This window comes from Protopterus annectens, chromosome 11.part0 (assembly GCF_019279795.1).
Source record: "Protopterus annectens isolate FY-2018-M chromosome 11.part0, PAN1.0, whole genome shotgun sequence".
Lineage (NCBI taxonomy): Eukaryota > Metazoa > Chordata > Ceratodontiformes > Protopteridae > Protopterus > Protopterus annectens.
Window position 1 is genome coordinate 1114643809 of NC_056745.1, and position 20745 is coordinate 1114664553.

At 38.8% G+C, this 20745-nt stretch overlaps 1 protein-coding gene across 1 annotated transcript in view; it reads right to left on the reverse strand.

Annotated features, from left to right (window-relative positions):
• Window positions 1-20745, reverse strand: part of LOC122815724 (pseudouridine-metabolizing bifunctional protein C1861.05-like) — an 871888-nt gene that overhangs the window by 626672 nt on the left and 224471 nt on the right. Inside the window, exon 10 of the mRNA XM_044088476.1 lies at window positions 13534-13593. Coding sequence (XP_043944411.1) covers window positions 13534-13593 — 60 coding nt within the window. The remainder of the gene's footprint in view (window positions 1-13533; window positions 13594-20745) is intronic.

Below are 20745 nucleotides of genomic sequence, written 5' to 3' on the forward strand. Positions count from 1 at the left end.
TTTCTTTGACTCTAAATATTTCAAACAGGTTAAGGGCATAGCTATGGGCACAAGTTGTGCAAATAGTTATGCCAACCTTATAATGGTGTCTTGGGAACATAGTCATCTTCTTAACAACAATAACGTCCTATTTTATAGGCATTTTGTTGATGATTTTTTCCTTATTTGTCGAAGCAGTGATACATGTGGCAATGATTTAATTGCACAAGTTAACTCAACGAGTGACTTTTTAAAGTTTTCGGTTAGTCATTCTACAACAAGTATAGATTATTTAGATGTCACAGTTTAGTGGATAATGATACTATAAAAACCATACTATACAAAAAGTCCTGCTATCGTGCAGCTTATTTACATCGCACAAGCATGCACAATCCCTTGATTTTTTTCCAACATTATCAAGGGACAAGCCATGCGGGCATCCCGTATTTGCTGTGATACAACATTTCATGAAGAAGTGAGTTCCCTGGAACAAGGGTTTTTGAAGAGCGGATATTCTGTTAGAGAATTTGCGAATATTGATAGGCAGATGGGAACCCTGAGACAAACAAGAGCTACCCCCTATTTTGGGCCACATTGTTTTGGCCCACAGCCTACTAACAGCAGGACGAGGGATGGCCAGTTATCGGCATTTGTGATACCCTATGGTAATAACATTAATAGGGTTAAACAGATTATCCATGACCATTGGCATATATTACTGGTTGATGGACACAGTAGGGACTTAGTTGGTGATGCTCCAATATTTGAATATAAAAACTATGAGAATTTAAAGCAGCGTCTGTTACACCAATACATCAGGCCAGCCCATTACAGCTAATCAAGAATTGGCTTGGGGTATTATGAAATGTGGGAATTGTCCAGTGTCCTTATGTGGATGAATCCAGGTATTTTAGACACCCAGATACAGGGGTACTGTGGCAGTTGAGGACAGGGGGAAATTGTAGTACCAGAAACCTTGTGTATGTTGCTCACTGTACAACTTGTTTCAAATATTATATAGGTAAGACCAATAGATCTTTACGTGAGCGTATTCGTGACCACCTGTATAACATAAGGTGAGGTGAAACATACAGTGCCATAGCAAGGCATGTTTTAGGTTTAGGTATATCTCATAGTTTTGTGTTTCAGATTTTGCATACAGTACCCATGAACCAACATTTAGGTGATATAGTTAATGAAACAGAGAGTGCTGAACTCAGATGGATTTTAAGGCTAGGAGCACATCGAGGGAATGGCCTCAATGAAGCTGTTTCCCTCAAACCTGTTTTAAATGCTAGACCTCTTCGCTGACTTTATAGTCAGTTTGTATTGAACAAGTGTTTCTGTTAATGTAGTATTTTCAGTACAGTGTTGATGGTTAGGATTTTATGTGCTAGCTTGTTGCTATTATTATTTTAATTGTATATATATATATTCGCGTAAGCGGAATTGTTTTGTGTCTATATGGAGTGTGTGCACAAACTTTGTTGCTTCTATGTGGTATCAATTAGGCACATAATTGTTTAATCAGGATTAGGGAGTGACCCAGCTTAATTGGTTTGTGAAATGACTATATATTTGTATAGTACTATTTCAATGTTAACGTCTGATGAAGCAGGGAGTGTGCCTGTGAAAGCGCTTACGTTTTTATGTCTTTGTGTTTTATCATTAAAAGTGATTCGTTTTACACCGGTTTCATCATTGAAGATTTTATACAACGACTTAAAGGTTTTTAAGTTGCAGTTACCTCTGTTGGTTTTTTTCATAATCCTTTTGGTTTGGGTCTTGTTTTTGCCATATATATATATATATATATATATATATATATATATATATATATATATATATATATATATATATATATATATATACATACATACACACACAAAGTAAAACAGAGACAGACCAAGACAGATAAGTCATTTGTTTGAATTATTTTATTGGGATTTCAAATGATTGAATCAAAACAATGAAAATGGACACTTCCACTTCCTGCAGTGAAATGCGAATGGCATGCTTTGGGAGCTCCGTTATCTCCACTTAGGAAGCTTAAAAATGGCTTTTCAGAGCTTCTTTTTATTTTGAAGTAATTAAAATGTTTTTCTCATACTTTACTCAAGGTCACTTGCCTAAATTATCAGAAAAAAGATTAGCAACAGTCTAGTGTCAGTTGAAAAATACTTGGGTGTCACTCAAGCAAACAAAAAAGAGACAGCGACCAACAGTACCAATTCCTATAAGAAAGGTACAGAATGGTGGAAAGGCTTGACAAGTTCATGGGTGAGCTTCAAAAGATCTCAGTGTCCTTGGCCAAATATATCCAGAAGTCCAACTTTTATATCTGAGATCAAGACACAGTGGTTACTTCTCAATGAGATCACTTGATGGACAACAGCGGAAGCTACAAGTCATACAGCAACAATTGGCTACTGCAGAAATGAAGAATCCTGACAAGTTGACATGAAAAACTGGGGGAGAGGGGATAGAAAAATATTTTGTTTAACAGGGTGTACTGAAAATGTGGAAGGAATTGAGTGGGCCAAGTTTTTTTGTGTATTGGCACAATGGACGTCCATGTTGGTTGATGACAAAGGTACAGTGGGCACTGGACATTACCTGCCACAACATTCAAAGTACAAAATGACAAGACATATTCTTGCCAGAAATGAAATATTGGCCCTGAAAGGTAAATGTTTCTCAAAACTGCGACCTGTGGGTAAACAGTTGTTGGTAAGTGATCAAATACTGTATGAAAATCATGATTTCCAGCAGAGACCCATTTGTGTAGGGCAGTCTTTTGCTCAGCAATCAGGAAATGCTGCTCTTAAGGACAGAGGTATATCCAGCTTTATTGAGGGCATTGCTTCCAGAAGGAATGATGCTGTTCTCAATGTCTGAGTGTACTAATGAACAATTACAGGGTATAGGGGTATATGACCCCTGTGATAGGTTGGCGACCTCAAGGGATAGACAGAAACAAGTGATCACCAGTGGGACTAAAGAGAAACTGAGCACTGGAGCTATTTCTATTATTAAGAAGGAGATTGTCAGGTAAGCAAAGAGCATCAAACAAGGCTGCAATGGCTACATAAAGCCCCCGTCTTATAGTAGACAGACTGTTCTACACTGACACTGTTTAATGTATTTGTTTGCTTTTCTGGGACCTATTTGTGTTAATAAGTGACATTGTATGATAACAGAGTGATTTGTTACCCCTTCAGTCATTATTTTCAATACCTTTTTCAACATGTATGCTCAAAGGTTGGAGTATAAATTGATACTACTGAAAAGTGGAGTTTGAAAACTTTACTTTTAGCTTCAAATCATATTGGACATGGATAACCTTTGGGGAGAGTTACTGAGCACTTTTGCTCATTGAGTATAGTTGAAGTGTGGTAGGCTTTACTGGCAGATCTTCCAAAAGCAATCTGGTGCCACAATGCTGCTATTTTTTCATTGCCTGCCAGGCCTATATTAAAGGCATTTTTGCTGTTCATATATATTTTTCATTGTTGTGGGGGAGCTACCTTTTATGTTTTGTGGTGCATTATAACATAACTAGATTTTTAAGAGAATTTGGCTCAAAATTATCCCGGGATGGATGGTATGCCTGATGTTATTATAGTCTGTTTGTGAGACTTTGTACAGCTTTGCACAATTCTCAAGTTATTTATAATAATGACAAGTAGGTTATCTACCTTCTCTTAAAATGTTAATGGGGTCTTACACAGACTTAAAAGAGTGAATGTCTTTGCTTCTATTATCAACCATAGGCTGTATTTGTACTAATACAAGAAATGAACATTTGTCTGTTTGATGGGGATGCACTGGATTGATTTGGGGTCCTCATGTCCCACTGAAAAGAAAACATAAAATCGAAAGGATAATAACCTTGTTAGATCAGCTGGTGAATGAGGAAGAAGGGTGCACAATAATTAAAGGGATGCTGGATGGGCAGCTAATTACCACCAGCAATGTACGTCTTCCCCTAGGTAGTTGTCATACAGAAATCTCATAGCTTGTCAGAGAATGGATACTCATTCAAGAAGGCCTGTATGAGCAGGGTATTAGAACCTTACTTTTTCAGAATAAAAGAAGAAGAACTGAGTTCAGGATCCAGGCAAAGAGTGAGTCCATGTGTCAAGACCCTCCTCGTTAAAACTCTTAACATGTTTGGGAGGGGTGGTGTCCATGGCTTGTTAAAGTTACGTTTGAACATTTAGAACTTTTACCCCTAAAGATTTTATTTTTCTGAATGTAGATACATTTCTGATTTGTAAGGAGCATGGATGTTTAGTAAGTAAAATGAAGTGCAATCCTATGTGTATATCTGGTAATGGTCCATTGTACATGGAACTGAATTGTTGTGTGTGTGTGTGTGTGTGTGTGTGTGTGTGTGTGTGTGTGTGTGTGTGTGTGTGTGTGTGTGTGTGTGTGTGTGTGTGTGTGTGTGGAGTAGGCATGCAGGCACTTTGGAAGGATAATCTTTTCTTCTTTAACGCCTCAGAGTCTAAAACAAGACTTAAGTCTTGGATGGAATGGATGAAGTTTTGTTGGATGCTTACCAACTGGTTTGGGATCAGTATAAGCAAAGTTCAAGTCTTTTCTTAAAACTATATATCAACAAAGTCTAAGGGGTGTCTTAGGTGAGGCTATGGTTGCTTCAGTCTTAGCAGCTATTTCATCAGTGGGGGGTTCAGAAACTGATTCTTGGTGCTGACCAAGACTTGGGGAAGACCAAGAAAAAAAAAACTGATTCTGTTCTCTCTTTTAAAATAGAGCAAACTGAAATTAAATTACACCTGAATACTATTAAAAATATCACCATTAAGCAACAATGTTTAATAATCAGGTTAAGACAATATAAGGCCTAGAGAATGATCACCTTTTTTCAGGATCCAAATACTTCTACGTGACACATGGCTCCCTCTGGGATTTCTGCTGGACTAGGGAATATCTGACAACTCCACACCTCCCTGATGTCTCAGAGAATAATTTTGAGCACTATTTATTTATTTATTTATTTGCAGTTTGTTAAACAAGAAAGTCCTCTGGGCTGAACAGAGCCTGTTTTCAGTACAATAGAAAGAAGAACAATCAAATTAAATGATATACATTAGTAGTATACCAAGTTAAAAACCCAATTAGCATTCAGTAGCCAGACAAATATCAGTGAACAGATTACAACATTTTTAGAGATACATTATTGCATAGAGGATTTTTAAATAATACACAGCATAGAAAAGTAGGGGGAGAATATATCATTAGAGGTAGGTATTCAAGGAGGTTGAGTCCAGGTGGAAGATGGGTAAGTGTGGAGAGACGTTTTGAAGAGGTCAGGATTTGGGATTCTTCTGATTGCTAATGGAAGGGCATTCCAATTCTTGGCTAAAGGGTAAGAGAAGAAAATTTGGCCAAATGACAGGTTTGGTTTCTGAACCTGAACCTGAGGAAGTTGCTGATTCTCAGATCTAAGGGGCCTGTTTGGGAGGCAGAAGGTGTAGATAGAACGTATGACGGGACAATCAGAAGATTTAAAGATAAGTTTGTGAACAGCAGTAAGTTGCAGATAGTTGAGGTAGTTTGGTAGTTCCAGCCATTTTAGGGAGTGCTGGGATTTTATAATAACATCTCTCCAGCTTAGCTTTTAGAGTGGGGTGGAGGTTGGCTGGTAGAGGGGTTCCATACATTAGGAAAGAGAGTAGGTTAAGTGGAGGCAATGGTTTGTTTGGTGGAGGGGCTAAGGAACTGGTTGTGCCTATAGAGCATTCCAAGTTTCTGATGTGTTTTTGGAGGGTCTATATCAGAATCTCAGAGTCTGATAATATCAAATACGATATTGTCAACACAAGACTACCGAAAGTGCACAATATCTAACGTTTAAATGGAAATCTCCGTAAGGGGAGATTTCCATTTACTTCAATGTTGTGCAATCTCGGAGTTGGTATATTAAAGTAGTGGGAGGTGTGGAGGGTGCAGGGGGGCTTGCCCCCCTGCATAAACGCTTTAGTTTTTTTTTGTTTGTTTTAATAAATTTTTTTGTTAGGGTTCAATGGTTTAATACTTCGATTCATAAAGTTCTATCTTTATGCATTCGAAGTATTAAACTTTCGAGGTTATAATATAGACCCATTTTTGGATATTTTGCTGCAGGTAAATATCAACTTTTAGGTGTTCATCTATGGATACTCCTAGAAGTTGCATGGCCGACAACTTATATTAGCATTTAACTTTGGGACTAGATAGTGAACATGGCTTTGTCCAACAGGGTTAATATTTGGGTGTGAAAAACATGGTCTTGGATTTATTTCAGTCAAGGGCTAGGTGTTTTTTAAACATCCTGGATTCAGTGGTGGAGAAGGTTGTTTGGGTTTTGTGTTGGAGTTCAGAAATAGAGTCAGCTGTGCAGATGATGGCTGAGCCATCTGCATATTGAATAAGGGCTGCTTTGGTCATAGATGTGGGAAATTATTAATGAAAATACTGAATAGCAGGGAACCAAGTATAGAGCCTTGAGGAACTCCAGTAGAGGTGTTAAGATAAGAAGAGAGAGCGTTTTGCCATTTGACAGTCTGTTCCCTGTCTTTTAGACGGCTTGAGAGCCAGTTGAGAGTGGTGAGGGAAAAGTCCAAAGTTACCGAGTTGTGATAGTAGCAGAGGGTGGGAAACTGTATCATATGCCTTTGAAAGATCTAAGAATAAGGTATATACTATTTTCCCATTATCACAAACTCTGTTAACAGTATCCAGAAAAGAAATAAGGGCAGTTGTAGTGCTGTGGGCAGATCTGAAACCATGTTGTATGGAGGCCAGGAGGTAGTTATGAAGTAGATAGAGCATCAGCTGAATGTGAACGCACTCTTCCAGGATCATAGAGATAAGGACAGGATAGCGATAGATCGAAAGTTGGAGATATCTGTTTTTGCCCCCTTTGTGAAGAGGAAGAATGTAGGCATTCTTCTATAACTTGGGCACATAAGATTTTTGAATGGACCTGTTAATTAGGATACTTATAGGGAATGCAATGGTTTTGTCAACAATCTTTAGAAATGTTGAGGCTAAATTTTCAGGTGTGTTGGAGCAGGGTTTGAGCTTAAGGAGTAGTCTTTTAATGGTTGTGCTAGAAATGGGGTTGATAGTGAAGTTAGGAGTAGAATGGGGCTTGGGTTCCGGGAGAGATGTGGTGCATATAGAGATAGGGAAGGTGGTGGAGGTGTTTGGTTGTGCAGTGTCACTTATGCTGTCTCTGCCATAAGGAAAGCTAGTGGTAATGCTGGCTATTGAGTTTATAAAGAGGTAAAGAGAGGCAGTTTCTTGAGGAGGTTTGTCAAGGTGTGGACAAGAACTGTTTTTTTGTGCCAGGGTTCACGAAAGATGAGATGAAACTCCATAATTTGGGGGGGGGGGTTGTTTATGGTTATATTGCAGTTTTGTATAGTAAGCTTTTCTGTCTTTATGCACTAGCTTTTTTACCTGATAACAGAGCTGTTTAAAGTGCATTAAGGTGTCCTGTTTTTTGTTAGTTTGATAATGTTTCCATATTTTATCTCTGAGGTACATCAGATTTTTAGTGGGCTTGGTCAGCCAAGGAGCATTGTTAGTTTTGATCCTTTTCATGCAGAGTGGTGAAAGACTATTTAGTGTGTCCAGGAACATAGTATTGCAAGAGGTTCTCCTGTTTGATTCTCAGCTGTAGTGCCTTCTGTGTGGAGTCTGCATGTCCTCCCCGTGGTCGAGTGGCCTCCGAAAGACATGCGTGAATGGGCGTGCCTTCACTGAAGGTTGGGCGTCGGGTTGGCAACTCGGCACCATAACAATCGACTGCCAATCATTAGCGGACCGGAGTTCCGCTGTGGCGACCCCTAACTGGGAAAAGCCAAAAAGACAAACAATTGTCTACTGGGAGTGTTTTTAATATGTGCAGTTAATATCTGAGGATATCAGTAAAGATTAGAGGGTTGAATGCAGTTAGGTTCCTATCTGTTTGTACAGGTTACTAAAAAGTCAAGGTAGATGATTAATAATCAAACAATGAGTAAAACCACTGGACTGGATTGGATCCCATGGAAATTTATAACAGAGCCAGGGAAGTATATATTCATTATTTAGGTTACTGGTCAGATATTAATATCAGGAGAAATAGCTAGGTCTTAGAAAGAGGCTGCACATGTGGTTATATTAAAACTGGCAAAAGATCCCTTCTTAGTATTTGTTATAGGCAAATCTTTCCACTAAACCATGATTATAAATTATTTATGGTTATAATAATGAATAGGTTCTCAGGCTATCTTCCCTCCCTTATATATCAAGTCTATACAAGTTTAATCCTGGGTAGAACTATGTCAAGTAATTTACTGAAAACTACCTTACTTCTTAAGAATGCTACAATTTCCCAAAAAACATTAGTAATAACAGGCCTAGATGCTGAGAAAGCATTTGATGGGGTGGAATGAGTATTTCTGTTAGAGATCCTGCAAGTCTTCTGCTTTCCAAACCAGATTGTATAGACGTTGTCAGCCATATATCAAGATTCAACTGCCAGAGTAAAAAATAGGCACAGGGTGTCTAAGGCTATCAGTCTTTGTAGAGGAACTAAGCAGGGTTGTCTGTTATCCATTTTACATTTTGCTAGCAATCTAAAATCACTGGTGGCAAAGTTGAAAGTTACCTACTGAGACTTATAGGGTATGTAATCTCTCCTTTAAGGTTTCTCTTTATGCAAATGATTTATTAGTGTACCTTACTAATCCAGATGGAGATTTTCAAATTATTTTTCAAGAACTCAGTCAAGTTACCATATAAATAAAAGTAACACTACTGTACTGAGCATTAATTTCTATTCCACTGAGGTAACACTGAGAGAAAATCTTTTGTATTGCCAATATCAAATTACTTACTTGGGCCTACCTATATGTCACTTTGGAAGCCACAATCAGTGCTATTTGTTTCCTAATCTTTAAAAAGCTCATCTCCTACATTTTTAGATGGAAAATGTTTTGTGTGGATATGCTGAAGCTTACTCAGGCACTCCCGTTATATGACTCCCCTTTGGTTATGTATACATTTATTAGCAGTCTCAGAAGCCCAACAAGGTAGCACATTCTTCTATGGTGTAGAAGGTGGTGGGCTCTTTTCTAACACCAAGGAGCTGGATTAATTTTCTAGTACTTATGAAGTACAGCATAAGGGTGGTGCTGCACTCCTGAGTGTGCCATTTTTTGAATACGATATTAAACGTAGGCCCCATCTGTGATGATGTGAGGTAGTGCCAGCTGTGCCAGGGGGAGTAGAGCAGTGCATGTGTAACATATGCCAGCTGGAGTTTTGTAAAGAATTATATGCCATTTGAATATCAAACTGATTTGTTCACAAACAGTGGATCTTGCTGGACAGAAAAGAAATATACACGTATGTCTGGCTGTATTGTTGTAACTGATAAAATGTATACATTTTAATAGAGGACACTGGAAGGGAAGGAGTTAAGCTCAGCCCAGCTAACCTTAAGAAGATTATCCTTAGCCTAAATTAAATTACTTGGTTTATGCCATAAAGAATTTATCTCACAGGTCTGAATGCAGCCAGAAGTGAAATGTCTGTGAAAAGCCTGGGCTGGAATCCTGCTCTATTCACCTTAGTGGTGAACTAATTGCTTTCCTGGGATGCCAGAGAATGGCTTGTTAGCTTCTGCAGGAAGGCAGAAAGTGTCAAAATTATTTTACAGTTTCCAGATGCTATAATAAATCTTAGCTAAAGTTTTATGTGTGTATTGTGACACATCAGTACCAGATCCGGGCTCACTTTCTAGTTAGAGGGTAGTGTGGGAACCAGAGAGTCAGGTGACCAGATGTGATGTCATTCTGTAACCAGCACTGAAATTGTATTTGAATACTAGTGAGAGATGTGAGGAGTGTACTCTGTTTTTGGACCTGACAAGAAACTCATCCATGTTCATCTTGTCTTGCTTTAGTAAGTAATTAGGGAAAAGTAATTCTTCAGTCAGTTAAAAAATATAGTGTGATTAGCTAAATTTTTTTTTTTTCTGTATTTGTCCGAGATTCCCACCTGTGTTTTTTTTATATTTCCTGTGAATGAAACTTTGGTGTTTATTATAAATAGATATTCAGTATTTTCATGTTTTTTTATTATTTATTATTAAATATATCAAAACATTTCATTGTGGCTGATCTTTTAGAACATATTTAACCTTTGAGAATCTTTGCATTTATTTAGCGGCACTGTGGTTCTACATTCCTGAAAGTCTTGCTGCTTGGTTAAACACTACCATTTGTGTAAGTATTAATTTTACTAAATATAATTGTGTACCCTGGTACCCTGGTAAGAGCCTTAAAGTAGCTGGCTTTGTGTGTTTTGGTGTCTGCAAATCTACCTTACAGTCTGGGTGGAGGTGTCAGAGCGGGTAAGCTCTGCCAGCCTTTCCCAGGTGTGTGTGCGTGTGTGTGTGTGTGTGTGTGTGTGTGTGTGTGTGTGTGTGTGTGTGTGTGTGTGTGTGTGTAAATCAAATCTCAAAATAGTGTGTGTGACAGCTACTTTGAACAGAGACATTGAGAGCACTGATTTCACAGAGAGGATAGGGGAGGACTTGGCTTGAAACACCCAGCTAAGGACTCTGCTCTATAGTGGTCAGTAGGGTGTGTGTGTGTGTGTGTGTGTGTGTGTGTGTGTGTGTGTGTGTGTGTGTGTGTGTGTGTGTGTGTGTGTGTGTGTGTGTGTGTGTAAATCAAATCTCAAAAGAGTGTGTGTGACAGCTACTTTGAACAGAGACATTGAGAGCACTGATTTCACAGAGAGGGTAGTGGAGGACTTGGCTTGAAACACCCAGCTAAGGACTCTGCTCTATAGTGGTCAGTAGGGAGTCTTATTTGGGGCCTGGAGAGAAAGCCCAGCCCCAGGACTGGAAAGTGGATTCTCTGTTTGCTCTTAAGCGAAACTGTACTTGGTGCAGGAGGCTGCATCTGAAAATACTGTGTGTCTATTTTTCTCAAAGTGAATGTTCCCCACTAATGACAGTGGTGAGGATTGAGGCTCCTTGATCAATAGCCCAGAGGACGGACGTCATACCATTTACCTGAGAGATCCCATGGCACTTACTGAAAAGAGCAGGGGATAGTTCCTGGTGCCTTGCCCAAATTTCCCCTAGTTAGTATGAATACCACCTTGAGTATCCCTGAAAAGGGGCCACTGGCCTAGTAGGACTGACCTGGTCAACAAAGTGTGAAAAAAAAATGAATGAATAAAATGCCAGTCATCCACCAATTCATTTCTGGGGCAATGTAAGGAAATTAATACTTACATTTTTTTTTGGGATGACAGCAGAATGGCAACATCTTACTCCTCCCATTATGTGTGGCGGGGGCTACTTGATTTTGAGTTGTATGCTAATACAGCCATTACTTGGTTAGCCTGTGGGGTTATGGAGCCTGGTTATCATGCTTGTTAGAAGGATCTCTTCCTACAAAAGTTTGGGAGATTAAATGTTTTTTATGACAGGCTTATCAGGAAGTGGGCTGTTGGTTTAATGATTCCACTAAAATATTTACCTCACTGGTAGTAGTCATCTGTGGTACATTTGATAAAACTGTGCTAGCAGATTAGGTAAAAGATATCCTTATGATAGTTCATTAAAAATGAAATCCATGGTACAACACAATTAGGGACAAATGAGTCTAGCCCAGAATTTTGTGTACTTGCAGCGATTATTGGTGGGCTGTACCAAAAGTCTATGATCTAAGTTTAGACTGGAGATTAACTTAGGGTAGGACTAAGTCTAACATGCTTGTCGAGAAACTTTATAATAACATGTTAAAGAACCTTTCTAGATATTTATGGCCAAATTGGATTCAGTATTGGCTGATAGTATAAGAAAGGTATACAAGTGGGGATTGATGTCTAGGGAGTCCAGTCTTAATAAATATAAAGAATGTGAAAAAGGGAATTGAACATTGACACTGAGCCCTCAGATTGGTTGTCTCATCTCATCTCCAAGACAGGCTGCACACTTTGGGAAGTTTCATTTTTTTAATGTTTTTTTTTTTTTTTTTTCCTGGACTAATTAATATAACACCTGCTTTGTTTCTTCTGACAGTTGGCTCATGGGAGTGTCTCTCATGTCATGAGATGTTTATACATTACAACATTAAAAAAAAAAAGAAAAAGAAACAAGTCATGGGCATTCAGAATTGCCATAAAGCTGAAAAACCTGATGTTGATAAGGTCAGTTACATATATCCCATGTGTCTCTGATACAAGAGGTTTGCGAGGTCACTCAGTGGAAGTTCTAGCTTGGCTGGAGTTTTCATTTAGTTTTTACTAAAAGGCAGAATGACAGGATTCTTGGTTCCATGAGATACCTGCATTATACCACGGTAAGGGAAAGGGTGAAGAAAAGAAACAGAAAAGGTGAGAGGGGTACTATATGGATAAAGTAAAGAATGAGTAATGTGCAGTATAAGAGAAGTGTTGACAGGAAGAAGATATACAGGGTGGTAAGATGAAATGCAGTCAGGCTGATGCTCCTTTCCTTGAATGACTCTTACGTTTTTATGACTGTAGCACATGTCCACATGTTAAACGGAAGTTAGAGTCATTCAGTACGAGCCTGATCGTTTAAGAGACAAATGAGCAAGGTCTAAATATAATAGCAGATACAATACTAGGAAAAGGAAAGCAACATATACTGCACACTGACAGAATGACTCTAAAACTTAGCTGCAACAAAGGATGACAAACAGATAAAATAGAATTAAAACAAAAAAGGAAATTAAAAGGCTAAGTTGTGAAAAGAGACTCCTTCAGAGACAGGAAGAAATCATCCTTCAGATCTGACAGAATTTTTTTTAATGCTTAAAAAAAACAGGATATCACATAATTGTACTCCTTCAAAATGATCATAACAAAATGGATTTTGCATTCTGTACAAAGAGAAAACAGTTAAGTCACAGAACAGCCTTCCGACACTCAGAACAAGTATATCAACATATTCACATGGATGTTTCTAATGATAAAATATTTGGTTTTATAAATATATTAGCATACCCCAGCAGTGTGCAAAAAAATCAGTTTTATAACAGTCTCTAGATGAATGCATTCAGTTTTTCAGTCCTGCTCCTCATCGCTCTTGTGTATCTGGAGAAGTATGTAAAATGACATATTGCCTATTATTGCCACCACATTATTTTCTTTTTTTTAGTCCTCTGAAAACTTTAATTCTCTTTTTTCTGCTGTCTCTGATTTTAAAAGCAATACAAAGAAATGATTTAGGTAGTGTTTTTCAGGCAAGAGGCATATCAGAGTTTGATACACTCCCATACACACCTGTGTGATCTTAAGTAAGTAATATGATTTTCTTGCACTCCCAAGATCCTACTGAAAAATATATCTTTCTACTTATTTTCCAAAATTAAATAATTACACATATGCAGATTTGACAGGCCACTTTGGGAATATAAACATCTGCAATATTCATCACCTACCCAGCTGAGCATTACAGAACAGAATATAAATATTTTCTAAACCAGGATTTCCTTGCTTACTTACCACAACTGTTTTCTGTTTTGATTTTGCAATGAAATCAACATTGATGCCACCGACCACCACCTGATAAAGAAGAAAGAGTTCATCAATAAAGTTATTTTCAGCAGAGCGTTCAATATAAGGTACATAAATAACCTGACCAGGCAAATGGTAAAACCATTTACTCTCACCTCTGCTGTCATAAACACTTCCAACCTGTCCTGTGCCAAACTTATAAAAAACACATTCATAAAATAATCTCTGGTAGCTGGTAGTGTAAGCAGCTTAAAATTAAAGTGAGAAAACAAACAGAACAAATAATGTGGCAGTTAGCACAGAGGCTTAACCATATGAGCTGTTAACAAGCTGCTTTCTGAAGGAGATAATAGTACAGAAGTTACGGTCATGTCAGACTGCACCACCAGAATAACAGCAGTCACACAATTTCACGACAAGCCACACCTCTCAACTGTCCAGATTTATGCAGAATGTCCAGATTTTTACCTCATATTTTTAATCTATTCTCATAAAATTTGAGATTTTTTCTAGTAAATCACTAGGATGATCTGAAGATTGAAGTCACTAAATAATTACATACATTTGAGTTTCAGACTTCAAATCCTTCAGAAAATGTATGTTAACACAAACCCTTGTTACTCTAACAACTTTCTAAGTTTATAAGAGCAATATTTAAAATCTGTTCATATTTTGGGCCCCCCATTTATCAGGCTTTGTACAGATTTTCTTGCATTAAGAGGTTGAGCGGTATGTGACAAGCCCATTCAAATTTACCAGTAACATTGCTGAGTAATCAGATAAGAGAACAGCCACAGACAAGATGAAAAAAAATGACATACCTGCAACTATGGGGCACTCTTTATAAAGGAAGCAGAGCTTTCAACCATCCATCTCAAAAACGAGGAACATAATCACTCAATGTGGAACAAATGGGAAATCTACTAACAGCTTTTTAACAACTTCAGTTAAGAAAGCTCACAGGATGGTTAAATGTGCTACTTTATGCTTATAAAATGTTGCTTTGATGAATTCAAATGATTCATTACTATTTGATATGGATATCAGTTAAAGAAATTCCAAACACTGAATATGTGTCGGACACTGTCATACTGGAACTTTGAGGGACGTGAACTTTTAACACCCAAAATTAGGAATGTTCTTTGTAATGAGGTACATTTGAGGGGTATGCTGGGAAATTGTTCTGAAGACACTAGGACTGTATTTCCAATTTTTCATGCTGCTGTTGAGACCATACTTTACCAGACAGCCAGCACAAAGCAAAACATTGACAGTACTTCTTTGTAGCTGTCTTTTCCCCGGGAGAAGGGGAACCAGTTAGGTCTGACAGATGACTATTTGTCAGATGTCAGAGGTCTGACAGATAACTATTTGGATGCCATATTTTCCTTGATGTCTGTAAATGTCTCAAATTCAGTCAATACAAGAATGCTGACATAACCTTTTATATTAGTTATGGTCCTCCATGGCCCATGTCTTTAACCACCTATACTGTTTATGGGGATCACATGCTGGAAGGTACTTATTCTCTGGTTTATGCTTAACAAATGGTTGGCATTATATGATCAAATGTCAGCCGTTGTTGTCTGGTCCTGCTACCTAGTGTGAAACAATGCCCATATTAAACACCTTATTCCAACACATGACTTACAGTGATTATCCATGTCCTGGTTGTCTCCCATCTGTATTATCTTAATGTTTTTTTTACCTAGGACTCTAAAACATTCAGCCCAACAGGTTGCAATGGGTGCAGAATTCTGCAGTGAGGCTCTTTAATGGGGCTTGAAGACACAGCTACATTACACCTGTTGTATGGTCTCTGTACTAGCTCTCTGTTATCAGTATATCACCTATTTAAAGTAACCTTTGGTGTCCTCCTAGACATGATGTAGACTTTGCTTAGCTGCTGTGAGCTGGTAGTGATCTTCAGGTTGAAACCTCAGTCCTCTGGCCTCAGGTCTTCCTATTGTGCCCCTAATCTGTAAGATTTCTTGCCTTTTCAGCATTGCCAGTGTCTGAATTGATTTAAGATGTGGCACCTTTCACAGAGCCTTTTGGAATCTGTTTAGTACACAAAAAATATGTGATTTCTGAAGTTTTTATTATACTATTTGTAGTGCTGTTTACTTATGTCTGACATTTAACACTGGAAAATGCTTATCTTTATAGGCTTATAATAAAGGTTCATTGATTGTTTTATTTACTTGTTACACTATAATAGAGTCAGTACTGCAAGACCAGAACTAGCCAGGGGAGGCCCGTGCTATTGGACTGCCGGACTGCAGCCCCCTCAGAACAAAAAAAAAAATAAAAAAAAAAGTTTTTTAAATTTTCGCGGGACTTAAGCGCGTGCAGTAGTGACTACTGCCGATCTATCTTATGCTCCAGCAGTCCGGCAGTCCCCATAGAGAAACACAGCTAGGCGTCTGTGCACTTTTCACAGTAGCAGTGCACTGATAGGATAGAGAGATGCCGGACAGCAGGACTCAGCAGCGAGGGAAACAGTCTCAGATGTCCTTCAATGATGCATCTGCAGTAATAACATATGGGTTGCCCTCAGGGCAGCCTCGGTCGGCGGCGATTCCAAAGTCGTCTGGCCTCTCGATGATGTCGCGCCACCCGGGCACATAGCTGCTGCTAGGGTTGAGTAGCATCAGCATCACATTTCCTCTTCCTCTTTCTGCTTCTTGCTTTGCGAAGGTGTTGGCATTAGTGAAGCGTGTGAATCCAGATGATGATTCCAGAGATTTCACTTCTAAAAAAGCTAAAAAACCCGTTGGGGGACCTTTTCTTGCCTCAGCCGATGTCAGACAAAATAAATAACTGTTTGTTGAACAATTCCAATAATTGATTTCCACTCTTATTGCCTTCCTTCTTCCTTGCTTCCCAGACCATCACAGCATTCGCTTGTTTTGCTCAGCTTAACACCTGCTGAACACCTTGTAGGCGCCGGTCGGAGTTTTGCAGAAGAGTTTTTGGTTCAGCCTTTGCATAAAAAGCGCGTAGAGAGACACTAGACTCAGCAAGCTAGCTAAAAAGGAAAAGGAAAGACAAGGCACGACGCGGCCGGGGTTGAAACCAATGCAGGTTCGCCTACCTCAAACCAGTGTTGTGGTTTCGCTGGAAACGGTCCTCTCCTCCTCCTTGCCCCGCCGGTTTACCCCTGCAACCAAGGTCTCAGAGGCCCCCGGCTGAGTCGCTGCTTAAATCAAAATTTTGGCGGCAGGCCAGGCTTTCAAGCTTTCAGAACACCATCCTTTCTCCTGCTGCCACTCCCCGCAGCTAGTACAGCTACCCTGTTTCTCTATTAAGGCCTTCTCCGGGCCAAAGCAGCTAAACTTTCTTGGCCTTGCCTGCAAAAAGTCCCTCAGGCCCTGCCTCCTGTCCTCGATTCTGATCACAACCTCACCCAGACAGGGCCTCACAGCCTCCTCCTGAAAAAGGCCCTGGACTGACCCCCTGAACCCTGTTCCTCTGACTACTCCTCAGATGATCAGATTTACCCGACCATCAGGAAGGTCCATACTCACATATGATGGATTTTCGATGAAGACTCATTCCCTCTGCCTCTCCCCAGAGGAATTTTCATTTGGGAAAACTCTACATTCATGAGGGAGACATTTCCAATAACGAGTCAGGATTTTTTTTCTTCTTCTAAAAAAAAAAGGCTTACATTTACTTTAACATTAACATAGGCCTTTAGCCATTGTACACCTGTTGTTTCAGTATGTTGACAATGATGCCTGTTGATGCCTGTTCAGCCTCTCCCCCCCTGCCAAAACTGGACTGAATATTACAGGGTCCGGTTCTCATTTTCCCACTTGTACAAGGCCGCAGAGACAGAAAGACAGACCCAGGGCTAGGGCCCTAAAGTTGGAAGCTGCCTCTGCCCTCAAAACCCTCCCTCTGATCAGAAGATGGAGAGAGGGTGTGAGAGATGGGATGTTAAGATGATATGCGGTTAGGAGGATATTATGGACAGAAGTAGTGTATGGTGCCTTTTACTTTTTTACTTACTTTTATTTTGTATGCTTGTTTGTAACTTTTGTGTGTTTAACCTTTTGTGTTCTAGGTGGTGTGGTAGGGAATACCCCAGGCTTGAAACCCTGTACCCTGTATGCAGGTTGACTTGAGTCTACCCACCACCATTTTTAAAATTAAAAAATTTTTTTTGCCTCATATTTGATGATGATCTGTCTCATAATATATCTGGTTTTTAAATGTTGCAATGCTTGATATTTGATTGATGGGTAGTAGCATAGTTGTTGTTGCTCCACAGCTGCAGGTCAGGTTTGATTCTTTCTTGGGGTTCTTCTTTGTGGGTCTGTTGTTATTTTCTCCTGTGCTTGTATGGGTTTTTTTTTGATGGTGCACTGGTGCCATTGTTGCAGCACCTCCCTCACAGCTGCTCTCAGGTTTGATTTCTGGTCTTCTGGGGTTCCTTCTTTGTTCCTTCTTGTGTGGGTTTTTGTGTGTGTGTTTGTGCATGTTACAAAGTCATTAGTCTACATGTCTGCATTATTTCTTCCTGGGCCTCTGCTGAAAATTTGTTTTTGTTCTGTCCAGATTAACCTGATTAACAAAAATTAAATAAAATTGATGATCATTTGAATTTCAGACTTCAGGTTTCTGTGTGTTTAATTCCTTGCATATTTGATGGTTGTTGCATAGGTTGTAGTGTTTGTATGTTGGTTGGTTTGGTTGTTGGGTGGTTTGTGTGGAGTCTGTTCTGTGTGTGCATCCTGTGTAGTAAAATTGACAGGCATTTGAATTTCAGACTTCAGGTTTCTGAATGTTTAATTCCTTTGCATATTTGATGGTAGTGTGGTAGTGTTGCTGCTCACAGCTAGGTTTTCTGGTTTGATTGATTCTTGGGTGGGAGTCTGGTGTGGTCTGTCTCTCTCCATCTCCTCCTTTGTGTTGATTTGCCCCTGCCTTTTTTAATCCCTGCATCTCTGCTGAAAATTGTTTTTGTCTGTTTGCAGTAAAAATTGAGGGCATTTTGAATTTCAGACTGGGTTTCTGAATGTTTAATTCCTTGCATATTTGATGGTGCAGTGGTAGTATTGTTGCCTCACTCACAGCTATAGGTTTTCTGGTTTGATTCTTGGTTGGGGTTTGTTTTTTTGTGAGTCTGCATGCACTCCCCTGTGTTTGTGTGTCTTTTGTTCTGTCCACAGTAAAAAATTGACAGGCATGATTTCAGACTTCAGGTTTCTGAATGTTTAATTCCTTATGCATATTTGATGGTGCAGTGGTAGGTGTTTGTTGCACAGCAGCTATTTTCTTTTTTGATTCTTGGTTGGGGGGCTTCTCTGTGGAATCTGCATCTCCTCCTGTGTTTGTGTGGTGGATTTCTGGTGCCCTGTCGGTCATTTGAATTTCAAACTTCATGTTCTTCAGAAATACATAGCACAACCTTTTTTTCTAGCAATTTTCTAAGTTTTATAAGATGATATTTTTATTAAATTCCCCCCTTTTTGGGACTGTGTTCCCCATTATTAGCCGTCCAGGTTTTTGGTTGACCTTGTGTTGTGTGGCTATGCTGAATTCACTGAATATGTTTGAGGGGCTGCTCATTACTCTTTAACATTTGTTGTCCAGGTGTTTCTAATTTTTTTGAATGGTGAACTTCAACTGAATTCACTACTAAATGAACCATTTTTTCTTTAGTTTTCTCTCTAGTTTATAGCATGGGTGGTTGCACTGCATGTGGTATACGTTGTTTTTATTGACCATTGCTGCAAGGCCAATGTATGTTCAATGGGTGGCAACATTCTAGCAACTTTCCAAAGCAATTGAAGAAAACAAGCAATGTATGTTGGTTTTGGGCTTTTGGGCTTTTTTACATTTTATTTTTTTGGCTTTTTGAGCCCTTCTTGTTGGAGGGTTGTTGAGTGTTGAGTATTGTTTTTACAAGGTTTGATGCAGAAGGCTGTGGGTTCTACTCCCACAAGGGGTGGATGCTGTGACTGAGAGAATTTCTCCTCCTTGGTGAAGATAACTAACCATGTAGTTCTTTTTCATCCCTTTCTCTTGGTTATATTATTACTAGCTTATCATTTTTTCATTTTTTAATGTAATATAGGCAATTTGGGCAACAGACACTTTATTTTCACTGACCAAATATAACTGCTTCATTGGTTACAGATTTCTTTAATGTGGAATTATTTAGATGTCTTACTAGAGATTGTGCATATTTACTGATAATGGACTGTAGAATTGTGCATATTACTGATAAAAAGGTGGACTGTGTGGTGTTTTCACTCGATAATAATGGTGGACTGTAGGAAAAGTATATTTAATTAAATATGGTGACTGTGGAATATTGTGCATATTTACCAATAATGGGTGGACTGTAGAATTGCATTTACTAATAATGGTGGGTGGACTGTGTGAGTAGAGCTTTTTATTTAATGTTCTCACAGGCAAGCCAGTTTTGCCATTATGCATATATGGGTTTGTTTCCCCTTTGCTTAAAAAAAAAATGTTCAAAATTTAAAAAAACACTGTTCAATAAAATGTACAGGCCAAGGAAAGGAATATGATTTAGTACAATAAGGGAAGGTGAAAGAGCATACAATGTGCTGTATGTGAAATAAAATTCCAGAAAACAGCAAAATTCAAATTCTTTAAAATCTCCTAAAAAATAGTTTTATTTGTTGTTGGAATGTGGTGTTTTCAAGAATGTGGTTTCAAGGCAGAGTTCAATTTTAATGAGAAGTTTTGTTTAGTTGTTTTCATTGTGAGACTTAACATGTGAACTAGCGTGTAGCTCCAGACTCTGCAGGAGAAGGCAGAACTTGTACAGTGCATATAATGTGCTAATACAAGGCAAGTCCCAAACTAGAATTATATCATGTTGACAGAGACAAAGAAAAGTCTTCATTCTGGACAGTTGCTGATAAATGTGTTGATGTTATTGGTCTATGAAATAGCATAAGCACTCTATGGTTACTTCACTAGAGACACTCTTGACAGCAGCACTTTTGAATCATAACAAAAAGACTGACCTCTAGCTCACTGAATGAATAAGACTTTGCTAACCCCAGTATACATGGTATGGAAGAGAGACCAAACACCAACACCGGGGGGGGGGGGGTACAGAAAGTCACATGTGGCCCAAAAGAGTGGTTAATTAACAGAAAATAAATGTAAAAAAAACATCAGAACCAGACTACCGCAGATTCATATTACACA